The sequence below is a fragment of the Nyctereutes procyonoides genome, unplaced genomic scaffold, assembly GCF_905146905.1.
Source record: "Nyctereutes procyonoides isolate TBG_1078 unplaced genomic scaffold, NYPRO_anot_genome, whole genome shotgun sequence".
Classification (NCBI taxonomy): Eukaryota; Metazoa; Chordata; class Mammalia; order Carnivora; family Canidae; genus Nyctereutes; species Nyctereutes procyonoides.
Genome location: NW_026575047.1, coordinates 51567715 through 51586656, shown reverse-complemented (window position 1 = coordinate 51586656; position 18942 = coordinate 51567715). Strand labels below are relative to the sequence as shown.

At 41.1% G+C, this 18942-nt stretch overlaps 1 protein-coding gene across 3 annotated transcripts in view; it reads left to right on the top strand.

Moving 5' to 3' along the window:
- Positions 1–18942, top strand: part of CERS3 (ceramide synthase 3) — a 109660-nt gene that overhangs the window by 77923 nt on the left and 12795 nt on the right. For all 3 annotated transcript variants that reach the window (XM_055326100.1, XM_055326102.1, XM_055326101.1), the window contains one exon: positions 954–1107. In XM_055326100.1, the coding sequence (XP_055182075.1) occupies positions 954–1107 (154 nt within the window). The remainder of the gene's footprint in view (positions 1–953; positions 1108–18942) is intronic.

The window sequence follows — 18942 nt, the reverse complement described above, 5'->3', positions numbered from 1 at the left end:
TAAAGGAAGAGCAAGGAGTTTTGTTTTTGTTTTTGTCTTTGAGATGATGGAACTGTTCTGGATCCCAACTATGGTGGTGGTTACACAGATCTTTGCATGTATTATAGTTCATAGAACACCAAAAAAGAGTTTTACTACATGTTCATGTAAAAAATAAAATTAAATACTCATTAAAAAAACTGGAAGATAATACACAAAATCCCAATATAATTTGTGTAGACTGGTGGTATTCTGGGCGATGCTATTTCTTTTTCTTATTTTTTCTATTTTGTGTGAATATATTATTTTTTATAAGTAGAATAATATAGTTACAAGCAAACCAATCCAGGAACTCCAAGATCATGGTAGTATATGAAGTTTGGGAAGGGCAACAGGTACACCCTTCATACTGCAGTAGTATCTGAAGGCACTGTGCATTCTGGGTAATCAAGGGAGCTCAAATGATGTCCATGAGTTTGTTCATGAAATCAATAAAGCACGCAGTTCACTTTGGAAAGTGGAAGTAATAATAGAATTTTTGCTTCCTTACTTTTATTGGCAAATTTACTTTTGTGAAATTTCCTATTTGCTGCCCACTACACAAGGTTGTGTCATAAGGGCAATTATAACCCCGTGTAAACATGCATTATTCTATTTGTTCTACAAGCCCCAAGGGTTGTGTATGCTCTTCTGTTTGCAAAGTGGAAACCCAGGTACAGAGACTGGAGTGTAGGCAGCATGACAATAAAAATTCCATTTGCTTTAACTTTTCTCCCCAGAGACTGTATTTTTTTGTGGCTGGCCAATAATGATATAAAAGGTAAAATTATCATATTGTTTTCCCTTGAGAATTTCCTGGGCATGATTAGAAATGAAATAAATGTAATATGTCTTGGGAGAAAAAGTATTTGTTTTCCCACTGAAAATTCATGAGTACCTGGTAATGAAATTCTACAATGTTTGTTTTTTTGTAGGATTTTATATTGCACCCTGATTCTGCCTCTGCACTATCTTGAGCCTTTCTTTTCATACATCTTCCTCAACCTCCAGCTCTTGGTCCTGCAAGTCCTTCACCTCTATTGGTGCTACTTTATCCTGAAGATGCTCCGAAGATGTATATTCATGAAGGTAAGTGCTGGCCGAGTCTTACTGCTGCTCTTCATAAGTGGATTTAATTGCCAGATTGAAGGTGATGCCCAGACAATGGAATGCTCTAGTTAATTTAGAGTTAACCAGAATTCCTTTTTTTCCCCTTGATTTGATCATGATTGATAAAAATGTATCCAAAATATAGCTGTGTTTTCTTTAGGTAGGTCTCTAAGGTACTTTTAAGAAATTGCTTTTATTAGAAGACAAGTAATTTTTATAAAACTTTTATCCAAAAATTGATTGTTGCTTTTTAAAGAATGTCCTAATGACTCTAAATCTACACTGGTTTGGGACAAGCTTTACGGTAATGGTCTCATAGTATACAGAGCCTTCTGTTTACCTTCACTGAGCACCCAATTTGCCCTAAATGCTCTCCCCCTGAGCCTTCTACCATCTGAAATGTTGTCCATCATTTGGCTATGCTTTTTTTTCCCCTGAAAACTGCTTCTTCTCTAAATAATAACAAATTGATAATACTTTTTAGACAATAGAAGTTTTTTGTAGGTTTGTTTTGAATTCAGCTCTGGGTTATACTTCCAGAAGAAGTAAAGGGGAAGGCTTTAGAAATAAGACACAATCACCGCCTTTGGGCAAATAACCCAGCATCTTGGGGGTGGGCGGCAGCAGGAATATTCACCTAATAGCAACTACCTATGTTGTGCTAAAGAGACATCCTGTAAACTTGCTGTGGAAGGCAGAAACCAGGTGACTCAAGGGTGGGCCAGGGAACATTATACAATGGATGGAATTTGATTTGAGACTTTCAGATAAAAAGTAAAATCACAGATCCTTCTTTGTCGGCAAATCATACTTGTAGGAGAGTTTTAATTAAGGATCTTTCAAGGTGGAAGTTACAGTGGGCTCATTTTCAAGTGCTACTATCCCTGTCTGATACCACGCTCTTCATCAGAGGGAATGACTTATATTTAATAGGTATGCTGGTAATTTATCTGATAAGTTCATGTTCTGATCAACTGTCAGATTAATTAATTTTCATCCTGTAAGTAAATGTGTCTCAAAGACTGTTCAAGAGGGACTCCTGGGTGGGTCAGTGGTTGAGCGTTTGCCTTTGACTCAGGTTGTGGTCTGGAGGTCCAAGGGTCGAATCCCACATCGGGTTCCCCGTGGGGAGCCTGCTTCTCCCTCTGCCTGTGTCTCTTCCTCTTTCTGTGTCTCTTGTGAATAAATAAATAGAATCATAAAAGAAAAGAAAGACTGTTTAAGAGTTGACAAGTGAAATGGACAGTGATAAAGACCTCTGGGTTTTCTACTGTCTCCTAGCTTCTAGAGATAGAAGTATAGAGAGTAGGCTACATCTGGATTAACCTCAAATCAAATTCTGAAATTAGTTTTTGTTTGTTTTACTAAATGACTGACTCAAGCTTGTTTTCTTGGGAACAAACTCTCTCCCTTAAAGTTGGAGTGCTAAGAAAGAAAAAAAAACAACTTTCATCAAATGGTTCTAGTTTATTAAGGTTCTAAATAGTTTTCTGTGACCTCTGCATAAGTTACTTTACCTCTGAGTGACTCATAAAGTTGAAGTGACCAAGATAAAGTGAAAAAGTTGAGCAGTGAGACCATTTGCGCAGCCAGGGCTTGGAGGGAAGGAAGGGCCCTGAACTGAGCCTGTTTCACCTGTGCGTCAAGCCTTCCTGAAGCGCCCATCCCTAGGCAGAGACCGTTCCCTTAATCACTGGTTGGTGACAATAATTACAGGCTGGAAGGGAGCCAGGCCAGACAAAACTTAGAGACCAGAAGATATGCTCTTGTTTGGTTTCATCATGATGTTCATATTTCTGATCTCTAATGGGTTGTACTAGGCCTGATTAAAAACCCATTGGGTTGGGGAGCCGTGGACAGGAATTCCCGATTTCTCATGCTGTGCTTTGGAAAAGCTGTTTCCAATTGCAATTTGACAGCAGTAGTGGAGGCCCCCACAGCTCTAATCCCTGCAGTTCGTATGACTTCAGCTGGCTTGCATGTGCACTCTGTTTTCCATAGCAGTGGCAAAACTGGCTGTGAAATCAGCTTACTCCTCCAAAGCCGTAAAGCTCCCTTTTAAAGAATGCTATTTGAAGGCACCCTTGCATTGCAAAGGGGAGGAGACAGATAAAGGCAGGAGTGGACATTCTTAGAGGAACAACTAACAGGTGAATTTTCAACTATATTTAATAACTACTTAGCATTTAATAGATATACCTCAATTGTTACAAAGGGGACTAATTCTTGGATATTTATTTATTAATTTTTTAAATATTTTATTTATTCATGAGAGAGAGAGAGAGAGAGAGAGAGAGAGAGGCAGAGACACAGGCAGAGGGAGAAGCAGGCTCCCTGCAGGGAACCTGACGTGGGGACTCCATCCTGGGTCTCCAGGATCACACCCTAGGATGAAGGCAGCGCTAAACCGGTGAGCCACCCAGGCTGCCCAATTCTTGGATATTTAAAAAATGGAATTGCAGAAGCTCTTCAAATGTCTTTTAAATCTTATAAAAGAGATTGGGAATTTGCTTAAGTTCTTTATGCCTGGTAGGCCCAAAAGTACTTAAGTAGTTTTGAATATGCAAATGAATACATAATTCCAGGAAACAAATCACACTGGGGTAGAAAGTTACAAAGTTGTTTATTAATCTTTTTTCTGGTCTCCATGGATTTGCATGGTAGACTGGAAAGACAAAAGTGAAGGGCACCTGGGTAGCTTAGTGGTTGAGTGTCTACCTTTGGCTCAGGGAGTGATCCCCGGGTCCTGGGATCCAATCCGGCATCGAGCTCCCCACAGGGAGCCTACTTCTCCCTCTGCCTGTGTCTCTGCCTCTCTGTGTGTCTCGCATGAAAAAATAAAATATTTTTTAAAAAGACAAAAGTAATTATGCATCTTAAAAAGAGCGATTTTTGAAATATCCACACCTTATTTTTCCTAAACAGTGGAGGCACTGCATGCATATGGCCTTCTACCACTTGCTTCTGCTGTCTAATACCTTCAGATAACCATATCACTGTAATTTCAGGACTCTGACATATACAGACCATGGTTAGTAGGCATGGTGATGCTGGAGAACAAGACTTGGCACTGAAACTGAGCTGGTTCCTATAAAAATGGGGGTTTTTTGAGGAACTACCAGCCCACACATCACATCGGGAAGTATGACAGGCCCATATAGTGGTCTTGTCATTCTCTTTGCAAACATGAGAAGTGCTTTTAGAAGAAATTAGAAGGAGGGTGGCATGCTCTCATTCAATATTACTCAAGAGAATTTGATCATCCCTACACTTTTATTTTCTTCTTTCTAAATATCACACTGGGTGCCGGCCAACTCAAGCATGTCTCTTTGACATCCTAGGCTGGTACACAGCCAAGACACAGAGGGCGGAGCTGAGTGTGCAGCTATTATGGTGAGGACAGAGCAACTAGCCCCTGGCAACCTGCCCCAGCCATCTGCTCCCAATAGGCAGTGTCTCTTAAGTTCATAGGTGACACTTTACATATGCTGAACTCTTTTAGTTAAAGCAAGGGCCCTTCTCATAAATAGGAGAAATCTGAGGCCTTGACCAAACTTGCACAGTAAGTTTGTGGCAAAGCCAAGACTAGAACGTGAGTCTCTTTACTGCTAATACTTTGCCTTTCTAATTACTGTGGATTTGAAATAACCAGAAAATTAATTGGAAAAGCTGGCACAGAGTAAGAAAAAGTACATAAACAACCTGAATAATCAAGAAAATGTAATAAAACACAGCATAAATCCTAAAACTTGTTTCCGAGCTTTCTAAAAACGTAAGAAAATATTTTGTAATTTGTGTGTGTGTGTGTGTTTCAAATCACTTCCTAGTAAAGCAAGTCAGGAATAGCTGAGTACGGGCTTTCCTGTTTGCTGGCTGTGTGATCTGAGGCATATTAGTTCCATTTATTGCCTCAGTTTCTCCACTTGTGAAATGGGGATGATGATCTTAACACCTGCCTTCTAGGATAAAGCCCTCCGAACAGTGCCTGGCACATAACAAGCACATAGCAAGCACATGAGTAGGTTAGCTGCCATTACCATTATTCCTATTGATTCAGGTTCTTTATGGCAAGTCACAGAGAGGCTGTGACTTCCCAGTGGCCTGGCAATTGGTCAAGCCCTCCCTCCCTTCTGCTTCATATGCTGCAGCTGAGTCAGGTGTCAGTCAAAGGGCGCCCATGACCCTTTGCTAAGTTGTCTTCAGGCAGTTGACTTTCGTGACTCATGCTGACAATCCGTTTTGACATGATCTCTCAGATATCCGTGTGTTAGGGAAAAAATACAAAATCTGTAACATCCAGCAAATCTCCACCTCTCTTGTCAGTAGTTAATAGTGGATTTAAAAACTGCCCTTTGCTAAACAGGAGATAAAGATATCACAAAGGCTGGTGGTTAAAATAGAGTATTACAAAAATGCTATTGGTTTAGGGCACCTGGGTGGCTCAGTCGGTTAAGCATATGACCCTTGGTTTCAGCTTCAGGGCTGATCTCAGGGTCTTGAGATGGAGCTCTATGCAGGGCTTGCACTCAGCAGGGAGTCTGATTGTCTCTCTCCCTCCCCTTCCGCTCCTCCCCCTCACTCACTAACACACGTTTGCTCTCACTTTCTCTCTCTCTAAAATAAATAAATAAAATCTTTTTAAAAATGCTATCAGTTTATATTTCCATATTTATGAATGTTTATGTAGGTTAATTGCTTTAACAATCTATTGAAGAAAGGACAGTGGAGTTTATAAACTTGTAGAAAGTAACTGTGCAAAGTTGCTTGGCTTAAAGAATTTCAGGTTTGACTATTCTTCTACACTGTACATTTGGCTATGCCACAAAACAGACTTTCAGAACTGGGAGAGACCACTAAATATGCCCCCGCCAAGGCCTTCCTACCACAGTGTACCACTCACTTGTACAGAAAACTGTGCTATTTTTCTAGGGGGAGAGAGGCCGGGTGAGAAAAGAAGTTACATGACTTACTCAAGGTCATACAGAGTCATGCACACAAAGCCCAAGGCTTCACAGCCTATGTTGCTAATGCTCTGCTCCTCTGCCTCCCTAGTAGCTCTGTGTTTGTGAACATATGTCCTTCAAACATGAGTGATACGTATTTAATGTGTGTTTATATGTGTTTCTGTGTGTGTGCCTTTAGCCTGATGTAGGCTCAGCTTTCATGAACATCATCTTTTTGTTCCCTGTTCAGTGAATTTTAATAAATGTATAAACCATGCAGCCATTACTCTATTAAAATATAGAACAGGACTGCCTGGATGGCTCAGTTGGTTAAGCGCCTGCCTTTGGCTCAGATCATGAATTTACGGTCCTGGGATCAAGCCCCATGTTAGGCTCCCTGTTCAGCAGGGAATCTGCTTGTCTCTCTCCTGCTGCCCTGCTGCCCCTCTCCCCTTCATGCTCTCTTCCTTTCTCAAATAAATGAATAAAATCTTAAAAGAAATAAAACATAGAACATTTCCATGACCCTATACAATTCTTTGTGCCACTTCTGATCATCCCCCATTCCCACATGGGCAATCACTGTTCTTATTACTTATTACTTATTATTATTATCCCCATAGATTAATTTCAACTTTTTTTTATATTTCTTTATTTATTTTAGTGAGAGAGTGAGAGCAGGCAGGGGGTGCAGTTGGAGGAGCAGAGGGAGAGGGAGAGAATATTAAGTAGACTCCACGCTGAGCAGGGAGCCCAACATGGGGTTCGATCTCACGGCCCTGAGAGCACAGCCAGAGCCAAATGCTTAACTGACTGTGCCCAGGCACACCTCGACTTTCTTAAACCTTATATACCTGGGATCACACAGTGTGTGTTCTTTCACTATAAACTTCATAACCTTATCATGACTTTGCCCAGTTACCTTTGTCACCGTTACCTTACCAGTCATTCATGAATTCCAGCTCTTCAGAGAAAGCACTCTAGAAAATCTCCCTAGGACTATCCCCATTAGGGGATTCTGTGGCTTGAAACAGTCATATATCTGAGTTTTTATAAACGTGAAGGTGTGAGGCTATTTCAAGAAGTCAAAGTAGAACCAGCAACCATCTGCATGGCTCTGAGATAATAACAGAAGGAAAATGTATCATCAGCAAAAGGCCCGTGAGCAAACTGGCCTCTTTCCAGCTGCCAGCCTCCAGTAGAATTCCTGTTACTTTGCCCTGGACCAGGCAACAGACCTCCAGGCACAACCAGGGCTCCTAGATAAATGAGCGGGAGAAGACCCAACCCCACACTCATATCATGAGATGGAAGCAACTCAGAATGGAAAGAGGGGTTCACCTGCCCAATGGGGAAGTGGAAGAAGCTCAGTGGGGACAGAAGAGCTTCCTCCACTTGTGTGAGTCCAGACCCGAACCCATGCTGTGAGCTTTTTATTTTATTTATTTATTTTTTTTGCTGTGAGCTTTTTAGTGAATATCTGTTTCTCTACAACAGGATAGTATAGCATTATCCAGGCTTTTTTTTTTTTTAACATATGAGGTTGTTCAGTAGCCTTTCCCAAGCTATTTGGAAATTCTTCTAGTATTTTGTTCCAAATTGTGTCTTCTTTCTATTAAGATGGTTACTGAGGTTTCCTGTGCCCAGGTGCTGTGACACCTCTTCTTGCTGCTGATGAAAAAGAGCATGACTTTTCACCTCTTCATTCCAGGCACTTGGGCCTCTGAAAAAAAAAATAATATTTGTGTTTTTAAATAAGTCAAACAAGGTTTTATTTCAGTTCTCTTCAATCCATCCTCTGTTCCTTTGGAACCAGGCATAGGCAGGGGCTGAATGCCAGCAGCCGAGGGAGGACTGTTATCTCTAGCTTTCAGCTGCTGGGTGTCTGTTCAAAAGTGGCAAATCCCACTTCCCTGCAATTGCCTGTGAATTTTTAATTATCTGAATGATCTTCCATACTTACTTTATCATGTATTAGCTCCTTTTATGGATACTTCTAAATTTCTTGTTTTATGTGTTTCCTAACAATGGTTTTGAAAATACTAGTTCATTGGAGGTATCAGACTAAGTCAGGTCTTTTGATGAGCAGGAAGGCAGCTGAAGCTGTTGTGAAAAGAAAGGATTTTTTTCAAAGGAGAGTTGTCCAGTAAAGGCATCTTTGAGGATAGCAGTGAGCACTCAAATCCTGCCCTTTTTTTCCGCGGTCTCAAGTGTTCACCCTGATGTTGCCTTGAGCCACTGGTTATATCTTGCTGAAGTTGAAAAGGAGGTGAGGGTTGGGCGAAGATCCAAGTAAAAAGAGGTAAAAGATCTCTCATACTGACAACTGTCATACTTGATTTTTAAAATCATTGCGCAAAAACCTTGGGGGTGCCTGGGTGGTTCAGTCGAAGCCTTAGACTCTTGATTTCAGCTCAGATCATGATCTCAGGGTTGTGAGATCGAGCCCCACATCGGGCTCCTCGCTGGGAGTGAAGCTTTCTTTTTATTTTAAAATAGATTTTATTTATTTATTCATGAGAGACACAGAGAGAGAGGCAGAGACACAGGCAGAGGGAGAAGCAGGCTCCACTCAGGGAGCCCAACGTGGGACTCAATCCCCAGTCCCCAGGATCACACCCTGGACTGTAAGCAGCACTAAACCGTTGCGCCACCGGGGCTGCCCTGAAGCTTGCTTAAGATGGTCTCTCTCCCCTTCCCTCTGCCCCTCTCCCCCTCACATGCACACGCTCTCTCTCTCTCTCAAATAAATAAATAAATAAACAAACAAACAAATAAATATCATTTCACAAAAATAGAATTGAATTTTATATGTTCCTGAAAGGAACAGATATTCTCCATTTTATTAGTAGTGAAACAGATGCACGCATAGGCACATTAACCCATGTGCACAGCACACACAGGTGTCTCTCTTTTTTAAAGATTTTATTTATTTACTCTGTGAGAGACACACAAAGAGAGGCAGAGACACAGGCAGAGGGAGAAGCAGGCTCCCCACAAGGAGCCTGATGTGGGACTCGATCCCAGGACCCTGGGATAATGCCCTGAGCCAAAGGCAGATGCTCAACCACTGAGCCGCCCAGGCATCCCTCCCCTTATCAATTGTGAGTGTGTGTGCATGCGCACAAGAGGATTTCAGGGGTACCCTAGAGGTCCACATTTGTGAGGGGGTGAAGGAAGCTGGGGCAGAGGGAGAAGTGAAACTGTGGTGCGTTTATAACAAAGTCCTCAGCCAGCCCAACAGAGCCCTAGAGCTGGGTGGCCCTTCAGGGGTTTCCAGTTGTGGCAAAGGGGCTGGACCTCTGTATCCTGACATGAGCGTGTCACGGGATGCAGCTGCCCTCTGGGAAGGGGGTGTAACTCTGAGTGATGCAGCTCCCTTCAACCAAGGATAGGACCAGAGAAGGCCTCCCAGGGCTGGGGGATCTGAGCCGTGGTCCTGAAGGGCCTCCCATCTCTGCCTGCCTGATCCGGGACCTGACACCTGTCCCCACAAGGAGTCTGCGTGTCCCTGTGTAGGGAGCAGACCAGGCAACAGAGGGCACAGACTCCAAGTGCTTAGCCATGAGGCCTTGGGGAAATCATTTATTTATTCTTTACCCTTGGTTTTCTCATTGGGGTCAATAGCTGCCCTACTCCCTTACAGGGTTGGGGGAAGGATAACATGCTAATGCGAACAGGATGGTTCTCTAACCATCGAACTAAATATTCCACAATATTCCGCAGTCTCCCTAGTTGGTCTCTGTTCCAGTTATTTCCTGCTCCCCCCTCACGCCCAAGATACGGTTTCTCTTATGCCACAAGTTCTGAGCTATAGGAAATGGGTCACTGAGCCACAGCCCTGCCAGGAGGCACTGAAACAGGTTGCTGAGGTGTCTGGGGAGAAGTCGGCCACCTTCTGGTTCCTGGAGAGGGCAGGTGGGGAGGCTGCTGTAGTCTGAGCCCCCCAGCCTCTACTCTGGCCCCGGGGGTTCCAGGTCAGGCCGGGCCTTCCAGAGAGGTTTCAGAAAGTCACTGGGTGCCAGGCACTGGAGGTGACACATCTGAAGCGCTGGGTACCTCCCCTGCTTGCTCTGAGTCACCCGTGGAGAAGGTGGCCCCCCCTGGCTCCCAGTGTCTCCAGGCGGCCCCAGCCCACAGACCTGCCTTCCTTCCCCACGGGTGAGCTGCATGTATTCTGGAGGCATCTATGCCACCAGCAGGCCTGGCTCTGTCTCAGGGTCCTCCGGCAGCAGCACTGGTGACCTTTGGAGCCAAGTGACTGCTATGGGAGCTGTCCTGTGTGCTGCAGAAGTGTGGCAGTGTCCCTGGCTCTCCCCAATCCCAGAGGCTAGTAGCCATCCCGTCCCTCGTGGTGACAACTGGAAACATCTGGAGATGTTCCCTGGGGAAAAGCAGGGCCCTCGGGTTGAGACTCACCACCTATCAGTACCTACCTCCATTTCCTTCTCTGTAGAGATAATTTGTGTCTTTTTGTGTCCAGCACAGACACAGAATTGCTTATAGGTGTTTTGCAAAAGCTTCATTTTGTTGCAAGATTTATTTACTCCTGTCCTTTGTGCTATTGTTGTGCATTTTAATAAAATATGATAATATATATCATAAATTTAGATATAAAAATACACATCTGTATACAAATATTAATTATATGTATTCTAAAAGCCATATATAGCTATTTTATTTTGCTTTAAACATTCAATTGTTTTCTAAAGCGAAAAAACATGTTGGTGTTTTATATATTTCCCTTTATTTTTATCATTTCTTGCTCTCTATATCCCTCTGTGTAAATATTATTTGTCTGGTATCTCTTGCTCTCTCTCTTTTCTTTTCCCTTCACAAAGACCCTCATTTCTTTTAGTGCAGGTATGCTGGTGATTAATTCTCTCAGGGTTTCTTTTTTTCCTTTTTTCTCCTTTACTTAATAAATATATTTTTACTGGGTTTAGGATGATTAGGGGGTGTTTTTGTTTGTTTTTCTGGGTTTTTTGTTTGTTTTTCTCCCTGCTCCACTTTCTTCTGGCTTTCTGGCAAGATGTCTGTTTTATCTATGTTACTCTAAATGAATATGTTTTTGTATTTTGGCCCCTTTAAAATTGTTCTCATTAGCACTGGTTTTCAGCAATTTGACCATGATATATCTTGATAAGATTTTTTTTATGTCCATTCTGCTTAGAGTTTGTTGAGCTTCTTGAGCCTGTAGGTTTCTAGATAAGATAAAATTCAGATTTCAACAAATTTTTCATAATTTCTTCTCTCATTCCTTTTCTGTCTTCTTCTTCTGAGACCCCAATTACCATTTCGTTGGACCACAAGTCAATGATATTTTACTCATTTTCAGTCTTTTTATTTCCCTTCTATGCTTCATTTTTTAAAATATTTATTTATTTATTTGAGAGAGAGAGTGCACGCATGAGCAGGGGAAGGACCAGGGGAGAGGGATAGAATCTCCAGCAGACTCCCCACTGAGGACAGAGCCCAACACAGGGCTCAGTCTCCGGACCCTGAGATCACCACCTGAGCTGAAGTCAACAGTCAAACATAACCGACTGAGCCACCCAGGCATCCCCTTTCTATGCTACATTTTGATTAATTACTATTGCTATGTCTTCACAATCTTTGATTTTTTTCTTTTGTGATGTCTGATCACAAGTTAATCCCATCTAGTTAGTGTGTTTTTTTAAAATTTCAGATATTGTATTTTTTATCTCTATAAATTACATATTAGTCTTTTCTTGGTATCTTCCTTTTTTCTTTGTATGTTTGTGTTTTTCTCTATGTCCTTGAATATATGGAGGATATTTATAATAGCTATTTTAACATCTTTGTTTGCTAATCCCATCATCTCTCATAATTTTGGGTCTATTTCTCTCTTCATTGAATTTTGTCTTGGCTATATGCCATATTTTCCAACTTCTTTGCAAATCTGGTAATTTTTTATTAGATGCCAGATATTTTGAATTTTATATTATTGCATGCTGGATTTTGTTGTAGTCCTTTTAGATAGTGGTTTTTGTTTGTTGTTGTTTTGAATAGTGTTTTTTTTTAATGTGGTACAACTAGTGTATTTTATTTTTGTACACAATCAAGGTGCTTGCAATGAGTTTGATCCTTTCAAAGGCTTGTTTTCAAGCTTTGTTAGGGTGAGCCCGGAATAGCCTTTGGTCAATGGCAATTAAGTGAAGTCCTTCTTACCATTCTCCCTGATGTCCATATACTCAGAGCTCCTGTCACTCCGGCTGGTGAGAAGACAGCAAGCTGCCAACACAGTATGAGCTCCTGGGGTTGTTTTGCCAACCTTTTCTGGTGATTCTTTCCCTGGCCTTTGGTAGTTTCCTGACACACACATGCCCGGGTCAGGACTCAGTCAAAGACTGAAGGGAATTCCATGAAGATCTCTGGAGCTCTCTTTCTGCATGTCTCCCTTCTCTCCAGCATTCTGTCCCACGAATACCAGCTTCACTTTGGTGAACTCCAACTTCTGTTCCCTCAACTCAGTGGTACCACTGGGCTCTGTGTGGGTTCTTCACTGGGGTTCAGTTTAAAAATGGTAAGATGGTTTGCTAGGACAGTTGCAGGGCTCCCCTCCTTCATTTTCCTTTTCTCAGGAATCACGATCCTGAGATTGAACAGTGTCTAAAAACTATTGTTTGGTTGGGTTTATATATATATATATATATATATATTTTTATCCCACTTCCTAGTTTTTTTTTTTTCACCATGTATTTTTTTATTTTTATTTTTATTTTTTTATTTATGATAGTCACAGAGAGAGAGAGAGGCAGAGACACAGGCAGAGGGAGAAGCAGGCTCCATGCACCGGAAGCCCGATGTGGGATTCGATCCCGGGTCTGCAGGATCGCGCCCTAGGCCAAAGGCAGGCGCCAAACCGCTGCGCCACCCAGGGATCCCCACTTCCTAGTTCTTTAACATGCTAGGATAATCTAATCCCTGTTTTTCCATCCTGGCCAGAAGCAGTTGTCACTGCCAGAAGCAGTATTTTATTTTCTAAATAGCAATAGTTTATACACTTCCTGAGAGAGCCGGTTTAATTTTCACACAAGTATAACTGTTAGATTTTTCTTTCTTTTTTCCTGATCTTTCCCTCTAGGTCTATGCTACCCAATAAAAATATAATGTGAGCCACATATATAATTTTAGGTTATCTAGTAATGTCACTTAAAAACTTGTAAGAAATGGGTGATTAATTTTAGTAATATATTTAACACAATAGAAACAAAATATTGTCATTTCAATTTTGCCTATTTTGCCCGATATGTATTTTAATCAGGGGAGGATTATAATCCTATTTAAGGTTAATATGATGATTCAGCAATCAGTACAAAACATTATTAATGGGATTCATTCATTCCTTTTTTTCATGCTAAGTCTTTGAAATACAGTGTGGATTTTACACTTACAGCACATCTCAGTTTGGACTGACTACATTTCAAATGCTAAATGCCACATGTGGTGAGTAGCTACCACATTGCATGTGTAGCTCCTGATGCTAGAATAGCAAGTGTACTTCTCTTCCCCCACATGTGGGTCAGGTGGTAGGATCTGTTCTCACATGGGATCTGTTCTCATGGAGTTCCTGATGTTGTACTCAATTGTAACATGCTGGCTCTTCCCATTACCCTTCCTTTTCCACTCAAGAAAGGCTTCCAGTTTTTGAGCAAGGGAGGATGATAGCCAACCTATTGTCTTATTTCTCTTCTGCAACATCCTTACTTTTCTTCTCTTTTCTTCTTTCCCTTCATTGCTTATATCGAAGTACCACATCTTTAAATACCTGACTCTTCCCAAAAAATGCAGCTTCCTATCTGGCACACTTTGGGGCCTCTTTTCTTTAGCAAAGGCTAAAAACTACCAACTCCCAACTTGTGCATTTATGTTTTCCTTCTCTCTTTATGGAGGTGATTTTGTCTGTGCTTATTCTAAGTCAACACACTCACCCTGCTTGTTTTTCCAGCATTGCCTTCTTTGCTTTCCCAGTCACAAGATAGAGGGCTGTGGGAGCTCATTAGAATCTGTATATATATTTTCTTCTTCTTATAGATAATCTGAACAGTGATCTCTTTTCCTCAGGAAAATTGAGGGCGTTTGATTCTGTGTTTGTTTTTAGAGACTGAAGGAAGAATGTGGATTCAGGCTACCATTTTTCTTCAAACCCAGAAGACTTCAAGTAAATCATTTGCAAACTTAAGGGTTTAAAATATTTTTAATAGTAGATTTCTTCGTGGCACCTGGGTGGCTCAGTCCGTTAGGCATCTGCCTTTGGCTTGGGTCATGATATCAGGGTCCTAGGATAGAGCCCTACATTGGGCTCCCTTCCCAGTGGGGAGCCTGCTTCTCCCTCTCCCTCTGACACTCCCCCCCCAAGCTCATGCTCTCTCTCTCTGCTGTCTCTGTCTCTCTGTCTCTCAAATAAATAAATAAAATATTTTTAAAAATAATAGACTTCTTCCTAATTCTCATAAGTAATCTTGATGATGTCTCACTATGGAAGCTGCATACAACAGTACAGCACCACATGGTAGCCCTTAGATACCAACTGTATGCCCTGCCACCACCCCCATGGCTCTGTGGGTTAAACATCTCAAACTCGTTCAACCATACCTTGTCCTAAGGTATACTGTTGAGTCTTTTCACCTACCTCTCTCATTTCATTTTACCCAGATTTTCCTTTAAATAAGTAGTAGTTTCTAGATATGGTCTAATACAAAAGCAGGTCTGATGTCTGTTTTTGTGAAAACTCTACTTCTGTTGACTCAGCCTAGTTTTGTTTTGAGTGGCTGGTAGTCACATTATACTCTTAACTCAAACTGAACTTAAAATTGATAACAACTTTTAGGTCTTTTTCACATGATCCAAGACACATTTCCTCCATTTGGGGATGGTGGTGATTTGTGTTGGAAGTTACATTCCTTCCTGTTAAACTTCACTTAATCAACCAATCATTTGAACCTTTTGCTTTACCAATGGGAAATCATGACATTTGATGAAAGATGCATAAACATTCCTGGGGACCTTTTGTCTAAACGGAATTCAGAAGTATTCTATATAAGCCAGCTTATGAAAAAAGTCATTATTATTTTGCCTGACATACATTTTCATCAGGTAAGGATTGTGATCACATGTAAAGCAAATATAGAATGAGTTATACTCTCACACCAACCAGAGGATCTCCCAGGATTCCCACTTTTTATTTGAAATCAACTGGTTACACATTAGCTATGTTGATTACACCTGACTAGAATGGCCTGTGGAGCCTTAAAGAAAGATACTCGTGGCCAGGTCCTAACTAAGATCAGTTAATCAGAATTTATGGAGACAGGACCCAGATATTGGAATCTTTGATAGGGTACTTCCCCTGAAGTGTGTCATTCCGATCTGCCTTTCAGCTTGAGACCCACTAGAAATAGAGAAGACCACGTGTGTGTGTGTGTGTGTGTGTGTGTGTGTGTTCTCCACTACTGGACCAGCGTCCATGGATGGCTCTCCATTTCTTGGGTTTGCTTTCTAAAAAGCAGAGGTAGCTGCATTCTTTCCCACACGTGTGGAGTTTGTAGACCTGACCTCAACTAATACTCCCATCTTGCAACTTTTAACAAGAACAATAGATTTTCATGTGACATAGGTGTTAATGCTAAAAACTCCTTACAAAAGAAAATTCAGACTGTTGAAACAAACACTTAGAGATCATTTCCTTTGTAGAAAACCAGAATTCTTTAAATAGTACATTTCTCTGGAGATGTAAAGGCATGGCTCATTTTATAGGATGATTTACTAATTATTTTTAAACAACCATCTGTTATAGGAAGTGAGACATGCTGCTAATTTTCTATTGCCTTTCTGGACTAAAAGGACTCATGACATATAGATATTAAATAAATAAAAAATAGTTGAAATCATGGAATTTTAAAACTGGAAAGATCCTTAGGCAACCCTTTGCTTCAACTTCTTTTTATAGAGAGAAGCAGTCTAGGGAGGGGCTGTAGCCTAAGAAACAGCTTACTAACCACACTGGTCCCGGACTGTCAGCCCAGGCATCACCTAGAGCAGGTTAGAAATGCAGCAGCTCAGGTCCCACCAGAGACCTTCTGAATGAGAGTCTGTATTTTCATCAAGAACTCTAAGTGATTTATATGCATATTAAAGTTTGAGAAGCACTGGTCTAGAAAATTCAGAGCCAGGTGACTAAAGGGAAATGTCCATATGTAGCCAAGTTTGATAGAATTCAATTTAAAGTTAATGTAACCTCTTTGAGAAAAGAGGAAAAACTCAATTGTTTTTTTCTGTGACCTTGTCAGATTGGATAATAAGAACTAATATAACAAAAAGGAATGTATGTTGGTAGTAGTTCAGAAAATTGAACTCTGACTGAATGCACTTCTTTTTCTTTTCATACAGGGAAAGCTAAAAGTTTGCTTTCAAAACAGCATAAAATGCTTATTATATTGTCCTTTGTTTCATTGCCAACTGTGGATTTAGATGTGGAGCCATTCAGAAAGCAGTGGGACATTATGAGTCATTCATGACCTCCTGGGCTTTTGACATTAATGTAGAACCACAGAATCCCAAGCACAGAATTTCCTTAAGGCATTTCAAAAACACAGCTCTATAATTTTTTTGAAACCATAACTGCTTATGTCTTCCCCAGAGGTGTACGGAAGTGCTGTGGCAGAGCTTATTCCTTTATTTGAAATGAGCATTTTATCTTATTAGCATTACTATGCTTTTTCTTCATTGTCAACATTTGTTTTGTTTGGTAATCCTTGCAATCAGTTTTTAGGAATACAGACCAGGGCCAGATATATTGGCCCTCATTAACAGGGAAATCATGATTAATTGATAAATATTTACATATTCTGGAATCTTAAAACATAAGAAAAAAAGTACACAAAAAAATAAAGCCCAAAGTGTAGATATTAGGGTTTGACCTTAAGTTTATTGTTAGCACTCCCCGCCTTTTTGGTGGAGATGAAAGTAGTTAAGACATGTATGAATTGAGTGGTGCTGATTGTGTTACACACATAGTACAATGCAGGCCGATAGCTATGGTTGGAAGGATGTTCTCTGAAATACACAGCACAGAGAGGGGTTCTGATGTTGTGTCATATGAGGATCAGTGGAAGGAAATGGGAATATTTAGCTTGAAGAGTATTTAACTGTCTTTAAATGTTCAAAAAACTGACCAATGTTTGAAGGAATACACAGACTCCTCTTGAACAATTATATAATTACTGGAGATGTACAGACAGGAATGTGCCTGTCTTTTGCTTGGGTTATCAAGAAAGGTATGTATATATCAGCATCAAAAGAAACTAGATCAGAGGAGCTTAAATGTCCCTTCCAAACCTGGAGGGCTTAAGGCATTGTTCTTTCTTATGTACTACCAATGCTCCCCCCTCCAATCCATGCCACTGGCACTTCTCCCCTGCACTATGACCACAGCCTCCAGAGGCTCCACCGCTGGCCACTCTGAATTCCCTCCCACCACTTACACACAGCAATAGCAGATGCTGTTATATATACACCAGCTCCTCCATGAGAGGAGATGTTTTCTGAGTATAGAAACCTTGTCTGTTTTGGACACTGATATGCTCCCCATATCTCAAACAGTGCTGCACTATGGTTTCTGGTTGGACTTTAAGGTAAAACAGAACTCCCTTGACCTGTGAAATCACTAATCTGGTCCATGCTAACTCCCTGACTTCATCTTAGGACATGCTGTATCTTTCTTACCACGCTTCACCTGCATTGGCCTTTCTGATCCCTAAGCATGCCAAGACTTTCCCCCATCTCAGGCCCTTTGCACCTACTGTTTCTTCTTCTTGATACTGTTTCTTCTTGAAATGTTCTTTATTCTACTCTTCCCTCACCACCCCTTCAGGTTACAACCTTTGAGTTCCATTTCCTTAGCACGGCTTTCTAATGTCACCCCATCTAAGTGAGATCCCCAATTTACACATCGCAGTATTCTCTATTTCATAACATTTATAAATGTGTAGTTATATATTTATTGTTATGTGTTTGAGCTCTTGGTGTTTGGCTCTCACAGTAGACTATAAGCTATCTGAAGATTAACACTATTATGTCCCTCATGCTTTTGCACAATGCATGGGGACTCAAGAAATATTTTTTTGAACCAGTGGTTCTCCAGTGGGGTGATTTTGCCCTCCAGGGACATTTGGCAATCTCCAGAGATGCTTCTGATGTCACAATTGCATCTAGTGGATAGAGACTAAGGATATGTACTGTTAACCCTCCTAAGTAAGTAGAACAGTCCCCACACAAAAATTGCCTGGTCCACCATGTCAAGAGTGCCCAGGCTGAGGTTCCTGGAATGAATGAATGAACTTCTTTCTCTTTTGTTTGATTCTACTTTGTGGTTGGTGTTGCTCTCAAATTATTCCTTGCTTTCTTACCTGCCAGTGTCATTCTATACAGAGGGAAGTTGGGTTATGTAGGAAGAGCCAAACACACCATTTCTTGAGAAGCCAAGCTCTGCATAATTAGCTGGGTAGCATTTCTTCAGATGTAAATATTGGCAGCTTAAAATTACTCAAGTGATGATTGCAAGTGGTTGCCAGCCATTTCCTTTTGAAATCAGGCAACTGCATTTGAAAAGTTCTGATGAATTAAGAGAATGAGATTGTGGCTTGTTGTTCAGTTGAAACTGGGAGAAGACAATGTTTAGAATACTACGATTTTCCAATTCCTTTGTGGTCATGTACAGAGCACAGTGGATGAGGGAGGGTTGACTGTGCCAAACAGTCATTCTTGGTTTGTTCTCATTCACTTAGTGACCCTTTTTCTTTCATCATTTCTTCATCTCTAAACCTCATTGAGTGTTGGGTCTAAGCAA